This window comes from Sinocyclocheilus rhinocerous, unplaced genomic scaffold (genome assembly GCF_001515625.1).
Source record: "Sinocyclocheilus rhinocerous isolate Xijiao unplaced genomic scaffold, SAMN03320098_v1.1 scaffold2386, whole genome shotgun sequence".
In the NCBI taxonomy this organism is placed as follows: Eukaryota; Metazoa; Chordata; class Actinopteri; order Cypriniformes; family Cyprinidae; genus Sinocyclocheilus; species Sinocyclocheilus rhinocerous.
In genome coordinates, this window is record NW_015623807.1 from 284,848 (window position 1) to 300,896 (window position 16,049).

At 38.4% G+C, this 16,049-nt stretch overlaps 2 protein-coding genes across 5 annotated transcripts in view; both read left to right on the forward strand.

The window, feature by feature from the left end:
* The window catches only part of LOC107737160 (mitogen-activated protein kinase kinase kinase 1-like), a 62,337-nt gene extending 56,526 nt beyond the window's left edge, over window positions 1-5,811 (forward strand). The window contains exons 17-21 of the mRNA XM_016548603.1: window positions 509-671; window positions 1,044-1,175; window positions 1,263-1,405; window positions 2,510-2,641; window positions 4,851-5,811. Coding sequence (XP_016404089.1) covers window positions 509-671; window positions 1,044-1,175; window positions 1,263-1,405; window positions 2,510-2,641; window positions 4,851-5,000 — 720 coding nt within the window. The 3' untranslated portion in view covers window positions 5,001-5,811. The remainder of the gene's footprint in view (window positions 1-508; window positions 672-1,043; window positions 1,176-1,262; window positions 1,406-2,509; window positions 2,642-4,850) is intronic.
* Window positions 5,812-10,794: 4,983 nt separating this feature from the next.
* LOC107737058 (hydroxymethylglutaryl-CoA synthase, cytoplasmic-like) overlaps window positions 10,795-16,049 on the forward strand; it is a 12,515-nt gene continuing 7,260 nt past the window's right edge. Inside the window, exons 1-4 of one of the 4 annotated variants that reach the window (XM_016548472.1) lie at window positions 10,795-10,873; window positions 13,825-14,282; window positions 15,271-15,396; window positions 15,601-15,765. In XM_016548472.1, the coding sequence (XP_016403958.1) occupies window positions 13,835-14,282; window positions 15,271-15,396; window positions 15,601-15,765 (739 nt within the window). In that variant the 5' untranslated portion in view covers window positions 10,795-10,873; window positions 13,825-13,834. Of the gene's footprint in view, window positions 10,874-11,933; window positions 12,056-13,824; window positions 14,283-15,270; window positions 15,397-15,600; window positions 15,766-16,049 lie in introns of those variants that run through there. The other 3 variants (XM_016548482.1, XM_016548464.1, XM_016548477.1) reach the window with 3 other exon arrangements.

A 16,049-nucleotide genomic window follows, 5' to 3' on the forward strand; every position in this document is an offset into this window, starting at 1 on the left:
GCAGTGGTTCCCAACCCTGGTCCTGGAGGCACCCCAACACTGCACGTCTCCTTAATCAAACACACCTGATTCAGGTCATCATGAAATTGGTGTCAGAGAAAGGAGACATGCAAAATGTGCAGTGTTGGGGTGCCTCCAGGACCAGGGTTGGGAACCACTGATCTATTGCATCATCCTCACCGTTGATTACTGATCAATCCTACCTTAGCCAATTTCGATGTCCACCATTTTCTCAGACTAGCCTTTGCTCTTTTCTAACATGTTTAAGGAGGATCTGTGTGTGCTAGTTGTAAATGCAAATTTACAAAAATGATTCAAAACTGCTTTGAGACGATGTTGCCTGGTCCCTTACAACAACAGTGACACAAGGTATACCCGGGGTTGCCGGGTATGCAAAGGCACTAAATATAGGCACAAAGGGGGCTGAATGTGTTTTGTTTTTGGCCGTAATGAATGAACATACTATATGCAGACATAATGCTTGATTGAGATTGGTTTTATTCTTCAGGTGACGTATGTGAGGAACACCTCCTCAGAGCAGGAAGAGGTGGTGGAGGCACTACGAGAGGAGATTCGCATGATGGGTCTCCTCAACCACCCCAACATCATCCGAATGCTTGGGGCAACCTGTGAGAAGAACAACTACAACCTGTTTGTGGAGTGGATGGCAGGTTAGTTGTCCGCAAACATGCAGAGAGTAAACATAAGCAAAATTCTGTGGGCAAAACATGCCACTTTTAAACCAAGCAGCTTTCTTTTGGTGATGGTGGTGCATTTGCATGACTAACTTTTGCTAAATCTGTCCTCACACAAATTCCCAATTGTGTGGATTCCTATTGAATTGGCTGGATTTCGCCTGCGAAAATGGCAAATGTTATTGCACCTTAAAGGTAGTAGCTGTGTTGGGATCTCACAGCGCATTAATACATTATCAAGAGGTCCTTTTGGCTAATTTCCTCTTTGCAAGCAACACTTATCGGTCACTGTTTTGCCCGATATTGTCCTGGTCCATAAAAGTCATACTCGGACTCCTGTTTTCTTAGGTGGCTCTGTGTCTCATCTCTTAAATAAGTATGGTGCCTTTAAAGAGGGTGTGATCATCAACTACACCGAGCAGCTCCTACGAGGTCTCTCCTACCTCCACGAGAACCAGATCATCCACCGTGACGTCAAAGGTAAGTGGGGAGCAAAGCGGCTCGCTAGGTTTTGGAGCAGAACTTATGCATGTTCCCATATTCACAGTCTTCTTTTAACCTATGCAGGTGCCAATCTACTTATTGACAGCACAGGCCAGAGGTTGCGGATAGCTGATTTTGGGGCAGCGGCACGGCTGGCTTCAAAAGGCACCGGTGCGGGAGAGTTTCAGGGTCAGCTCCGGGGAACCATTGCCTTCATGGCTCCTGAGGTAAACATTTGAATCTAAAAATGCAAAACCTGCCTCTTCACTATAGTGAAGCGTTTAAACAGACTGTGTTTTGTGTTGCGTGTGTGGTTTAGCGTTATAGCAACGTATAGCTACGTTTCACAACTTGCGTTCAAATGGGACCGTATGTTGCATTGGCGAAGTTTCTTGTGTTTGCAATATTTATTGATATGTCAAAATGCAGCTAGTACAGCCAAACTATAGATCCATCTGGTTTTAAACTCAGGTGCACAATAGTCACTTTGCTTGGGTCTATTTAATTCAACTACTTAAAAGAAGTTACCCTGCTCAGACTGTGCTCAAAGCTCTGGTGGTTTGGTTGGAAAATGAGAGACTGAGAGAAAGAGAGACCTTCCCAGACAAAAGAAAGCTTGTTCATTTTGAAGAGGTTCAGTAATGAACACCCTGCCGGGGGAGGCAGGGCCAGCTGAACTGCTTCCTAATTAAACAGAGTTTGGGCACACAATAACAACAAGGAATTAAGGGGTCGGCCAATTGTGGCTGCCTTCAAAGAACTGCCGTTTACTTTCATTTCATGTTACTCAGAGATCTAAATCCACTTTGTCCTGTTTTCCCGACTGGCCACGTAACTCTGAACACCACACAGAGAGGTCACCAGACTTGACCACGGTTTTGTGGAAGGACATTGACATTTAAATGTCCAGAGCATAGAGAGCAAGCAAAGTTGTGCACCTATGCGCCCTGGCTTCACAATACATGGTGTGGAGAAATAAAACATTTGAATTGGCTCAGTTCATCATTTGAATGGCTGGCTGATGTCTTCTGTTATTTGTTTTGTTTGGGTCTTTTAATTTAAATGTACTCTCAGTAAGACAGTTCTTTAGCTGGTTAACTCCCAAAACACTCAAAATGTGGCCCACAAGCCATAAATACTAGAGGTGTAACGGTTCTCACACCCAGTGAGCCCCTGCATGCACCTGCTGCTTCATGTCAGTTAATGGCAGTTGCGTTAGATTTTATTTAATGTTCTTAATTGTTTTTCTTGCAGCTATATTAAATGGTCTCTGTGTTTCTACAGATGTCTCAGGATTGTGATTGTGAACCGGTGTATTTGTGTGAGTGCAGGTGCTGAGAGGGCAGCAGTACGGTCGCAGCTGTGATGTCTGGAGTGTGGGCTGTGCTATTATAGAGATGTCGTGTGCGAAGCCGCCCTGGAATGCCGAGAAACACTCCAACCATCTGGCACTCATTTTCAAGGTTAGGATAGAACTGTGTATGCGCACACGTTTTATGGTCAAAAAACTTGGTTATGTTTGCTAAAAATTCCAACTCATAGAATCAGGGTCCCTGCAGTTTCTTAAGTCTTAAATTCAGGTTGACCAAATTTAAAGGGACAGTTCACCCAAAAGCTTGAGGTTTTTTGTTTCCTTCAGCAGAACAGGGAAGAAGATTTTTAGCTGAAACTGTGGTCCTTGGTGATTCATAAAATGCAAGTCAATCGTCACTTTGAGAGTCAAAAAAAGCATATCAAGGAACACAAAATCAATCAATGGTTCCTGATGTTATATTGAGGCCTTATGAAGCGAAACAATCATTCTGTGAAAGAAACTAAACATTATTTCCAACATTATTACCTGTAATCCAGTGTGAAGAGTGATGTCCGGTTCACAAATGAATCTTTATTTTGAACTGATTCTTTTTGAGTGAACTAGATGAACCAGTTCATCTAATCGGACTGAAGCATCTGAAACAGTTCACAGCTCGAGCAGCATCGCTCTACAAGTTACTCAGTCTAGACTCACTTTCACTAAGGACCACGGTTTCAGCTAAGAATCTTCTGTACTCTTCTTGGATGGCCTGAGGCTGAGTAAAGTTAACAGCTAATTTTAATTTTTTGGGTGAACTCTAAGGTAGGGCTGCACAATATATTGAAATTATCAAAATATCGTGATATGCATATTGCAATGGTTTGCGTTCAAGGTTATCTTCGTAAGCGAAAACTAAAACTAATACAAAAACGACTGATCAAAAAACATTTTCGTAAACTGAAATAAAATAAAAATGTCAAAATAAATGAAAAACTAAAATGAAACAAAACTAACATCAGTTATTGAAAAACTAACTGAAATAAAATAATAATTATAAAAAAATAAATAATTATAATAAAATAAATAACATAACCAACATATGTTGGTTATATAATTTTTTTAATATATTTTAATACAATTGAAAGTGATTTTAGAAAAAAAAAATTTATCGAATATCGAGTTATTTAGCATGCTATCGCATTTTTCTTCAATATCGCACAGCCCTACGCTAAGGCCATAAAAAGTCTTAAATAGTATGAAGTCTTAATTATCTTAAATTTAGGAACTGAAAAACAAGAATGATCATACTGCCTAATGTAATTATTACAAAAATATGATTCAGTTGAATAACACGAGCACTGCGTGTTTAAAGTCAAAACGCGGTGCTGTTGCACATTCTATGGGTTTGTGATTTCAGAGCGGTTCGCGATCAGTGAAAACCGCGCATTTATGCCAAATGATTGTTCATGTGCTAGTGTTGATGAATTATCACAGTGTTTACTTTATGGTTTAATATTGTTAATATGTGACCCGGGACCACAAAACCAGTCATAAGGGTCAATTTTTTTAAATTGAGATTTATACATCAGCTGACAGCTGAATAAATAATCTTTCCATTGATGTATGGTTTGTTAGGATCGGACAATATTTGGCTGAGATACAACTATTTGAAAATCTGGAATCTGAGGGTGAAAAAAAATCTAAATATTGAGAAAATCATCTTTAAAGTTGTCCAAATGAAGTTCTTAGCAATGCATATTACTAATCAAAAATTAAGTTTTGATATATTTACGGTAGGAAATTTACAAAATATCTTCATGGAACATGATCTTTACTTAATATCCTAATGATTTTTGGCATAAAAGAAAAATCAATAATTTTGACCCATACAATGTATTTTTGGCTATTGCTACAAATATACCCCAGCGACTTAAGACTGCTTTTGTGCTCCAGGGTCACATATGTTATAGATGTTGGAAGATTGCATAGACATTTCAAAATAAGAGTCCCGGTGTATTTTGAGCTTTTTTTTTTTTATAAGTAAAACTTCTGGATTATGCAAAAAATCTTTTTCTAGTTATTACTGGTTTTTTCATTACACCGTAAACTGTATCTGGAATCTAATTGAGTGTGCACTTTTAAAGTGTCCCTCAGTATGCAGCACATTCAGTATGTAGATTTTACAAGTGTCGGCACAAAAATCAGTTTATTGCCTTTCTTTAAACACGTTATTGAGGCATTTTCCCCCAGCCCTGACACGTATAGATTTGTTTGTGCACATGTGTGTATTTGACCTCCTGCCTCTCTTTAGACGTAAACATTAAACACTATTTGACTAATCTACTAACCCAGCTCTCTCATCACGTCTCCTCTCCCAGATCGCCAGCGCTACCACAACGCCCGGTATCCCACCGCACCTGTCTCCAGGCCTGCGGGACGTCACGCTGCGCTGCCTGGAGCTCCAGCCCTCCGACCGACCGGCCTCCAGAGAGCTGCTGAAGCATCCCGTCTTCCGTCACAGCTGGTAGACTACTGAAGATACTGTGCCTCATACTGCTGTCGTGTGCTCCTACTGCCTAGAGTTCTTCTGTCTTTCTCTTGCCACAGTCACCCAACAGGGCCCTGAATGCTGTAGCCTCAACACCTGATGCATAGTGTCTTTAGTAATAGAGAGGCTGAGATCAGTTCCTCACATTTGAACACATTTGGTTCGGTCCGTGCATGTTTTACACCATGAATGTGGTTTGGTGAAAGACAAATCTTTGCTAGTTGAACTAGCGCACCGCTGAATGTGAATGCTTACGATGCCGGTATGGTTCGGTTTCATTTCACTTCTGAATGGAGATCATGTGTATAAATATCTGGTTTTACTTGTTTTAGCTTAATGGGTGTAATCGGGAACCTTTTCAAAGCTATGACCCGATTTTAGACTGCGATGTGTGTCTGTAACTCTTATACTTTACTTGTTGGAAAGGCTCACTGGAACTCCATTTCAGTTTTTTATGTTGTGATTTGACTCATGATTCGGTTGTAATTTCAGCTGTTGATTACTCGGCCATGTTTTTGGTGCTGTTCTGTTCACGTTGGCGAAAATCCGACAGGCGTTTTGTAAATGATTAAGCTTCGCAAAGGAGTATTCAGCACCTGTAACTGAATATTTCCTCATGTGTTATCTACTCTATTGCAAGCTGTTGAACATTTCGGTGGAGGGATCATATTTAGCTAATGACTTTAGTGCTCGTAAGCATCGTTTTCCCAAAAACAATGAACATTGTGCATGTTCTGAAGACGTGTCAGGTGTATGAACTGTAGACATTTTTAAAAAATGTTAACATTATTTGGACTCCCTTCACACAAATCTCAGTTTTAAACGTGACCATTTCAAAACTATTTTTAAAAGTAAAGTTATTTAATGCTAAATCGTGGAATACAGGCTGATCAAGCTTGAGTTCAGATGTAAATATGAATTTTGGTAGCTAAATGCATTTTACTTGACTCCTGCGATGTTTGTTTGTTTTTTTAAACCACACTTCTCATCATAAATACGTATTTTGTTCCTGCATTTGGGTGTATTTCTTTTTTCTTTTTTTTCTATGCCTTTACAAAAGCTTTAAAGTTATGCACTCTGTCTTTTTATATACTGGAAAGGTGTCCGTTTTAGTCCGCTTCATAAAATCTAATCAGTATTACTTGAGTTTTTCACATCTTCTGTCACTTCTCTTCAGTTCTCATCATCTCGACCAGCTTGTTGCTCACTGCATGTTGTTATTCTGTTATTGCATGGGCTTTTTTTGATGTGGGCTGAACTGAACTGTATGAAATGATGCTGTTTCTTGTCACTTGGTGGTACTTTTTATGTGAAGATTGTCTATTGCTGTTTTATTCCAGTCTTTTCTACCTCAGGTGTCCTCTAGAGTTTTCTTCTACCAAAGTTCACTTTCTCAATATATATAAATAATTATATATATATAAATATATATTCTTTTATTATAATTTTATCTCTCTCTCTCTCTCTCTCTCTCTTTTCCTCTAAGATCTCCAGGGCTTAAGGGCTAACTTATATTAGCTCCTTTTATTGTGCAAATAAATCTGTGGGTGGAAATAAAAGCAGTTGGATCTCTCTCTCTCTATATATATATATACACACACACACACACACACACACACATACATAATACATACACTGTGAAGATGTGGTGGCACAAAAATCATGGTAAGGGGATGTTTTTCATAATGTAGTGTTGGGCCGTTTTATCGTATACCATATCATGGATGAGTTATACATCAGAATGCTTGAAGAGATTACGTTGCCCTATGCCGAAGAGGAAATGTCCCTGAAATGGGTGTTTCAACAAGACAACGACTCCAAACACACGAGTAAGCCAGCAACATCTTGGTTCCAGACAAAAAGAATTGAGGTACAGAGTGGCCAGCTCAATCCCCTGACCTCAGCCGAATGAAAACGTGTGGGGTGACATTAAAAATGCAGTTGCTGAAGCAAAACCCAAAAACTCACAGCAACTGTGTGTGTATGTGAATGTAGTTTGCTCACCCTGGGCTGAAATACCTGTTATGCAACAAAAATTAGTGCAGTAAAGTTTTTTTTTTTTAGTTTATAAGTGTTTGAGTTTGATGAGAAAGAAATGTGGACACTACTATTTTTTTTAACAGATTCCTTTTCTTTGTTTCCTGTAAAAGAGTAACGCAGACTTGATCAAATCTAATGTTTCTACTACATTTAGGATTGATTTTAAAGTGTTATTTATAAATCACTCAATGGCCTAGGACCTCGATACATTGCAGTTATGCTCACTGAATATAAGCCTAACAGACCACTCAGATCATTAGACACAGACAGACAGACAAAGACAGACAGACACACGCACACACACACACACACACACAGACAAACAAACACACAGACAGACAGATAGACAAACAGACACAGACATATAGACAGACAGACAGACACACACACACACACAGATAGGCAAACAGACACACACACACACACAGACAGACAGACAGACAGATAGAAAAACAGACACAGACAGATAGATAGACAGACACAGATAGACAGACAGACAGACAGATAGATAGATAGATAGATAGATAGAGACAGACAGACAGACAGACAGATAGATAGATAGATAGATAGATAGAGACAGACAGACAGACAGACAGATAGATAGATAGATAGATAGATAGAGACAGACAGACAGACAGACAGATAGATAGATAGATAGATAGATAGAGACAGACAGACAGACAGACAGATAGATAGATAGATAGATAGATAGAGACAGACAGACAGACAGACAGATAGATAGATAGATAGATAGATAGAGACAGACAGACAGACAGACAGATAGATAGATAGATAGATAGATAGAGACAGACAGACAGACAGACAGATAGATAGATAGATAGATAGATAGAGACAGACAGACAGACAGACAGATAGATAGATAGATAGATAGATAGAGACAGACAGACAGACAGACAGATAGATAGATAGATAGATAGATAGAGACAGACAGACAGACAGACAGATAGATAGATAGATAGATAGATAGAGACAGACAGACAGACAGACAGATAGATAGATAGATAGATAGATAGAGACAGACAGACAGACAGACAGATAGATAGATAGATAGATAGATAGAGACAGACAGACAGACAGACAGATAGATAGATAGATAGATAGATAGAGACAGACAGACAGACAGACAGATAGATAGATAGATAGATAGATAGAGACAGACAGACAGACAGACAGATAGATAGATAGATAGATAGATAGAGACAGACAGACAGACAGACAGATAGATAGATAGATAGATAGATAGAGACAGACAGACAGACAGACAGATAGATAGATAGATAGATAGATAGAGACAGACAGACAGACAGACAGATAGATAGATAGATAGATAGATAGAGACAGACAGACAGACAGACAGATAGATAGATAGATAGATAGATAGAGACAGACAGACAGACAGACAGATAGATAGATAGATAGATAGATAGAGACAGACAGACAGACAGACAGATAGATAGATAGATAGATAGATAGAGACAGACAGACAGACAGACAGATAGATAGATAGATAGATAGATAGAGACAGACAGACAGACAGACAGATAGATAGATAGATAGATAGATAGAGACAGACAGACAGACAGACAGATAGATAGATAGATAGATAGATAGAGACAGACAGACAGACAGACAGATAGATAGATAGATAGATAGATAGAGACAGACAGACAGACAGACAGATAGATAGATAGATAGATAGATAGAGACAGACAGACAGACAGACAGATAGATAGATAGATAGATAGATAGAGACAGACAGACAGACAGACAGATAGATAGATAGATAGATAGATAGAGACAGACAGACAGACAGACAGATAGATAGATAGATAGATAGATAGAGACAGACAGACAGACAGACAGATAGATAGATAGATAGATAGATAGAGACAGACAGACAGACAGACAGATAGATAGATAGATAGATAGATAGAGACAGACAGACAGACAGACAGATAGATAGATAGATAGATAGATAGAGACAGACAGACAGACAGACAGATAGATAGATAGATAGATAGATAGAGACAGACAGACAGACAGACAGATAGATAGATAGATAGATAGATAGAGACAGACAGACAGACAGACAGATAGATAGATAGATAGATAGATAGAGACAGACAGACAGACAGACAGATAGATAGATAGATAGATAGATAGAGACAGACAGACAGACAGACAGATAGATAGATAGATAGATAGATAGAGACAGACAGACAGACAGACAGATAGATAGATAGATAGATAGATAGAGACAGACAGACAGACAGACAGATAGATAGATAGATAGATAGATAGAGACAGACAGACAGACAGACAGATAGATAGATAGATAGATAGATAGAGACAGACAGACAGACAGACAGATAGATAGATAGATAGATAGATAGAGACAGACAGACAGACAGACAGATAGATAGATAGATAGATAGATAGAGACAGACAGACAGACAGACAGATAGATAGATAGATAGATAGATAGAGACAGACAGACAGACAGACAGATAGATAGATAGATAGATAGATAGAGACAGACAGACAGACAGACAGATAGATAGATAGATAGATAGATAGAGACAGACAGACAGACAGACAGATAGATAGATAGATAGATAGATAGAGACAGACAGACAGACAGACAGATAGATAGATAGATAGATAGATAGAGACAGACAGACAGACAGACAGATAGATAGATAGATAGATAGATAGAGACAGACAGACAGACAGACAGATAGATAGATAGATAGATAGATAGAGACAGACAGACAGACAGACAGATAGACAGACAGATATAAAAACAGACACAGACAGACAGATAGAAAGACAGACAGACACAGACAGACAGATAGAAAAACAGACAGACAGACAGATAGATAGACAGACACAGATAGACAGACAGACAGACAGACACTGACAGACAGACAGAAAGATAGACAAACAGACAGACAGACAGACAGACAGATAGATAGACAGACAGACAGACAAAGATAGACAGACAGATAGATAGATAGATAGATCCCCCCCCTCTCTCTCTCTCTCTTTTTTTTTAGAAATTATATACTAGACGACTTAAAATGTCTTGTATAAAGAAAGGAGTGTAAAGAAAACACACAAGAGTGTGATAAATTAGACCCATTTATCTTTATTGATTTAGTTTCTGTGGAAACTCTTTAGATGAAATATTAATACTCTAAAAGTGCTGTTCTTATAGTATTTAACACTAGTTTACACTAGTATCATCGTTCTCAAGCTGGACTGTTAAGAAGAGGGAAACTAGGCACTTTTTCCAAATAGTTTTCTGGACATTTTCGGTCTATGGGTCACACTGTGTCATTCAGTGAATAGTTAATAGGAGTTTAGGGACCTGGTGTGTGGTGATCCTCCGATGGGATGTACTTCACCGTGCAGCCTCCTGTAGTCATGGAAACGATGTTACGCTTCCCTGCCGATTCGCGCAGAAGTGGCGAGTAAATCAGACGCACGCTGTGATTGGCTGCCGCTCTCTCACCATTCACCGTCACTCACTCACACCATTGAACCACTACGCGCACCTCGCTCGCGACCCTCCTTTCCGGGCCGCTTATTGGTGGAGAAGTTCAAGAGGCGGGAAATAAGGACCTTCAGAACAGCATCTGTGTTTTGATTGGCCGCCTGGAAAGCGCTGAAGAAACAGACGCGCGCGCGCCGCACAGGTACCGTCCGTATAAATAGTGTGTCTTTAATACCGCGTTCAACAAGCGTTTCACTAAATAACAAGCGACTACAGAACTGAACTCAGCTGTGTAGGTAAGTCTAATCTAAATTCATATTATAAAAGAAGTTTCCAGGTGCATTACATTTTTAATGCTAAAATGAGTGATGAATGACTTTCTCTCAGTAGTCCAGTAATCTTAGAAGATTTAAATAGTGTAGGCAGTATGCATTTGAGAGCGAAATAATTAATACAATCATAATTATTAGTATTATTATAGTTGAATAAAATATCTGTGCAACACTAAATAAAATCAGCTTAAATTTAATATGAACATCCGTCCCTGCAACAGGCTGATAGCATACTGTCAGCCTGTGAATACAACTGAATAATAATAATAATAATAATATGTTTAATTTATATAGCGCTTTTCCCAGGCTCAAGGAAACTTTACAAGGCACACCAAATACAACAAATACTCATTACAAAGTAACAGTTAAGTGGACATTTGCCCAATACAGTCACAGATAATGCAGTTGCATATAACACAAATTATGCTATTTGGGGATAGTGTTGATTAAACAAGTATGTTTTAAGCTTTGATTTAAAAATGAAGACTTCAGATGCAAAAGCCTCTTAAGTTCTGTCTGAAATTTTCCTCTAAAATGATCGTTTTTATCAGGCTCCTATGTTTAGATTCAGTGATTTCACTTTAATGGCTATGAAAGGGACCTGTTTATTGCCATTAAACTGAAATCACTGAACCTAAACACAGGAGAGCCTTATAAAAACGATCATTTTAGAGGAAAACTTCAGACAGAACCTAGAGGCTTCTGCATCTGAAGTCTTCAAATGTTAAATACTAAAATAGTAGAAACACGTTACTTGAATACTTGAATAAATAATAAATAAGCGCCGATTTGTACATTTATAAAAAAAAAAAAATTATTAGCGTTGAATAAAATGTTAAACTAAGGCAACACAAAAATTATTTATTGTTTAAAACGCTTCAGTTTTACATGACAGATTAGAATTAGCGCGTCCCGAAAAGTAGGATTAGAAATACTACGCTCTACACTGAAAGTTCCTGCTTACTACGTACTTCAATGTCCGGACTTTTAAGTACGTAGTAGGCGTTCCTCCGGAAGCGGAAGCGATCCGTTCACATTCACAGCTCGACTGCGCACTCGGCAGACATCTGAGTTTATGAGATCTCCTGACGGCGCTGCTCTCCGATTCTAGCGGTCCAGCGAGAGAAACTAATATATGATTGTAAGGTAAGAAGACCATCTGCTGTTTCTGAAGGGACTGTTAGCGGTCATCAGTCCGTCAGCTCCTCTCCAGAGTCATTACAGCACTACAACCCATGAGACATGCTTAGATTTGCCGTTTGTTAGTTACTAATAAACCAAAAAGGAATTATTATTAGTAAGCGAACCATCAGAGAGCAATGGCAGCTGTTATATTCCTAAACACATGTAGAGTCAGGTGTAAGTATGCTATGAGGGGATGATTAAGAGGCAAAGATTGTTACAGAGGAATGATAAGATCATCCTAGTCAAACAAGAACAGCAATTTCTGTAATTCAGATTTACTAAAGAAACATGACAGATTAGCTGTTTATAGTCTGTAAGCCTCTTTAAAGTTTGACCCACAATCATGCATTTGTTTCTGGGTATTCCTAGTTTCTGCACATGTTCTGTGTAAATAAACGCCTGCCAGTAGTGTTCACTTGTTTTGTTGCACACTGAGTGGTCAAGTGTGTGACCAGACAAGCTGCCATGTCTATGTGGGTTAAAGGTAATGTGCTTTCAGCTGCTGAAGGCTTAATCTCATTAGAGCAGAGCTCCTGTGGCTAGCAGGCTTTGCCATGTGCCTCTGTCACTTCCTAAAGCCTGCGACTAGACTCTTCCTCATATTAAATCATTATGGTGTTGCACAGATATGTTTGTTTGAATTTATTTATTTATTTTTTCAAAAGATTACCCGCTTGGTCGATTAACATTAATCATTTACTGTAGTATTTATTTATACACAAATAATAAAATGTATTTATTTATAAAGGTTTGGAATAATTACGGGGGTTTTTTTATGTTTTTGAAGGAGGTCTCTATGCTCACCTAGGCTGCATTTATTTGATTAATAAAAAAAAAAAAGGCAGTAATATTGTGAACTGTTATTACAATTTAAAATAATTGTTTTCTATTTGAAAATATTTTTTTACAAATATATATTTTTGTGATGCAAAGCTGTATTTTCAGCATCATTACTCCAGTCTTCAGTGTCACATGATCTTCAGAAATCATTCTAATATGCTGATCTGATGCTCAATATATATTTCTGATTATTATCAGTGCTGAAAACAGTTGTGCTTCATATTTTTGTAGAAACCATGATACACTACCATTCAAAAGTATGGGGTAAAATACTTTTTACCCCATAATTACTAATACTTTTATTCAGCAAGGGCATATTAAATTCAACAAATGTAACAGTAAAGACGTTTGTAATGTTACGTGACATTTCTATTTCAAATAAATGCTGTTGTTTGAACTTTCTTTTCATCAAATAATCCTGACAAACTTGTATCATTGTTTCCACAAAAAATATTAAGCATTAAATCAGCATATTAGAATGATTTCTGAAGATCATGTGACTCTGAAGACTGGAGTAATGATGCTGAAAATACAGCTTTACGTCACAGGAATAATATATTTTTAAATGTATTCAAATTGAAAAGTGTTATTTTAAATTGTAATAATTTTTTACAATATTACTGTATTTTTGATTAAATAAATGCAGCCTTGGTGAGCAGAAGAGACATCTTTCAAAAACATTAAAAAGTCATAATTCAAACTTTTGACCAGTTGTGTATATCTGCATGATATCTGTAAGCAGTGAACCTGTTTTCTTAATATCAGTCTTGTCTGTTGAAGGGTCAACCACTCAGTGGGATTGAAACTGTAATAAACCTGGTGTATGTGAGTCAGTGTGTGGGCTAAATTAAGCAGACGTCTGTCTAAAAGTTTGCATATTCTTGTCTCAGTCCGTTCAGGATGCCTGGATCACTCCCTGCTGTTTGTGAGGCCGCATGGCCTAAAGATGTGGGAATCATGGCTGTGGAGGTGTACGTTCCCTCTCAGTACGTGGAGCAGGCGGAGCTGGAAGAGTTCGATGGGGTCGGAGCGGGGAAATACACGGTGGGGCTGGGCCAGGCGCGCATGGGCTTCTGCTCGGACCGGGAGGACATCAGCTCTCTGTGCCTGACGGTGGTGCAGCGGCTGATGGAGCGCAGCTGCCTGTCCTACCAGAGCGTGGGCCGGCTGGAGGTGGGCACGGAAACCATCATCGACAAGTCCAAGTCCACCAAGACCGTCCTGATGCAGCTGTTCGAGGAGTCGGGCAACACTGACGTGGAGGGAGTGGACACCACTAACGCCTGCTACGGAGGAACCGCCGCGCTCTTCAACGCCGTCAACTGGGTGGAGTCCAGCTCCTGGGACGGTGCGCTTCTCAGGCACACTTTACTGACTAATACAAAATTATATATTAAAAAATAAACCTTCCCAAAAGAAAAATTATATTTATAATTACATTTTGCTTAAAGATTGTGAAGTCTGTTTTTAGGAACATGATTTTATTTTATTTATTTATTGCAGTTAAGCACATTTTTTTAAATGATGTTATATTATATTACATAAGTTGCGTGGTAGTATTTAAAATACAATTACAATACAAATACTAAAGCAATAAGAGCCATGGTTTACAGTGAATTTATAACAGCTAAAGGGCGTTGTTAAGTACCACACGAAGCGGAGAAAACCCCCTTAGCTGTTATAAATTCACTGTAAACCACGGCTTCACGGGGATTATTATTTTTATAAAACGGTATTCCATATACATAGTAAGGTTTCACAAAATAAAACGGAGCAAATAAAGTGTAATGATATTAATAAAAACAGTATTCTTCCACCAAACAATGTAGCTCCTCAGAAACAGTTGTGGTTGCAACAAAGTGGTTGCCGAGCAACACACAGAAGTAAACAAAGGTGTATGTTTGTAGAGTAATTTACAACAGCTTCGAACGCGGCTCAGCCAATCAGAATCAAGGACCGGAACTCTCCGGTTTATAAAAAATGTTTTTATTACATTAGAGTGAAATTTTTTTGAATAATGGGAATTACAAGTTTTATTAAGTTTTATCTGTCATTAAAAATGACAAAGTTTAAAAAAAATAAGAATTTAGGGAGAAAATATCCTCAATTATTATGTGAACAATGTTACACTGCAAAAAAAATCGTAATGGTCCTTAAACACTTCATTATCTTCTATGCAAAATATTTTTTGGTGTTTTTATTTAAGCTCTTATTCGGTGAATTGTGAACATGGAATTCATGCACTGAAAAGACTCGACGTATCTGATATTGCTGCTTCATTTTGAATTGTTTGCCTGCTGAGTGCAGACTCGCTCTAATATGATCTGATGTGGCAGGCCGTTATGCTCTGGTTGTTGCGGGTGACATTGCTGTGTATGCCATGGGCGGCGCCAGGCCGACAGGGGGAGCCGGAGCCGTGGCCATGCTAGTCGGACCCAACGCCCCTCTGGCCTTCGAGAGAGGTATGAGGCCTGCAGGAACCGCCGGCATTCATGACCTTTCTCACAGTAACCTAGAGAGCTCGAACAAAACTGGTTTTGTTATCTTTGTGATACCAAGGTTAAAGTCAACACTTTTATTTCCCACTATATTTACATAACTTTATTTACAAAATGTAACGTATTGTATTTCATGAAGTAAATCTTATTATTCACTTATTTTAACAGGGCTTCGTGGGACACATATGCAACATGCGTATGATTTCTATAAGCCAGATATGGTGTCTGAGTATCCAGTGGTGGACGGCAAGCTTTCCATCCAGTGTTACCTCAGCGCTTTAGATCGCTGCTACTCCGTCTACAGGAACAAGATCCATGCCCAGTGGCAGAGAGGTTAGCAAATACATCTACATATTCTCAAACAATAGAAACCCATAATTCAGTTTGTTTAGCCTCATTTATTTATTTATTTATAATCAGAATATGAAAATAGCATCATTATTATTCAGCCATTTTGTGAAAGTCAGTATTGACAAATATTTTGCAAAACAGAAAAAAAGGTCAAAAGACATGTTTTTTTTCTCATAATTGTGTGATATAAACTCGCAATTCTGACTTTTTTTCTCATAATTGTGTGATATAAACTCGCAATTCTGACTTTTTTTTTCTCATAATTG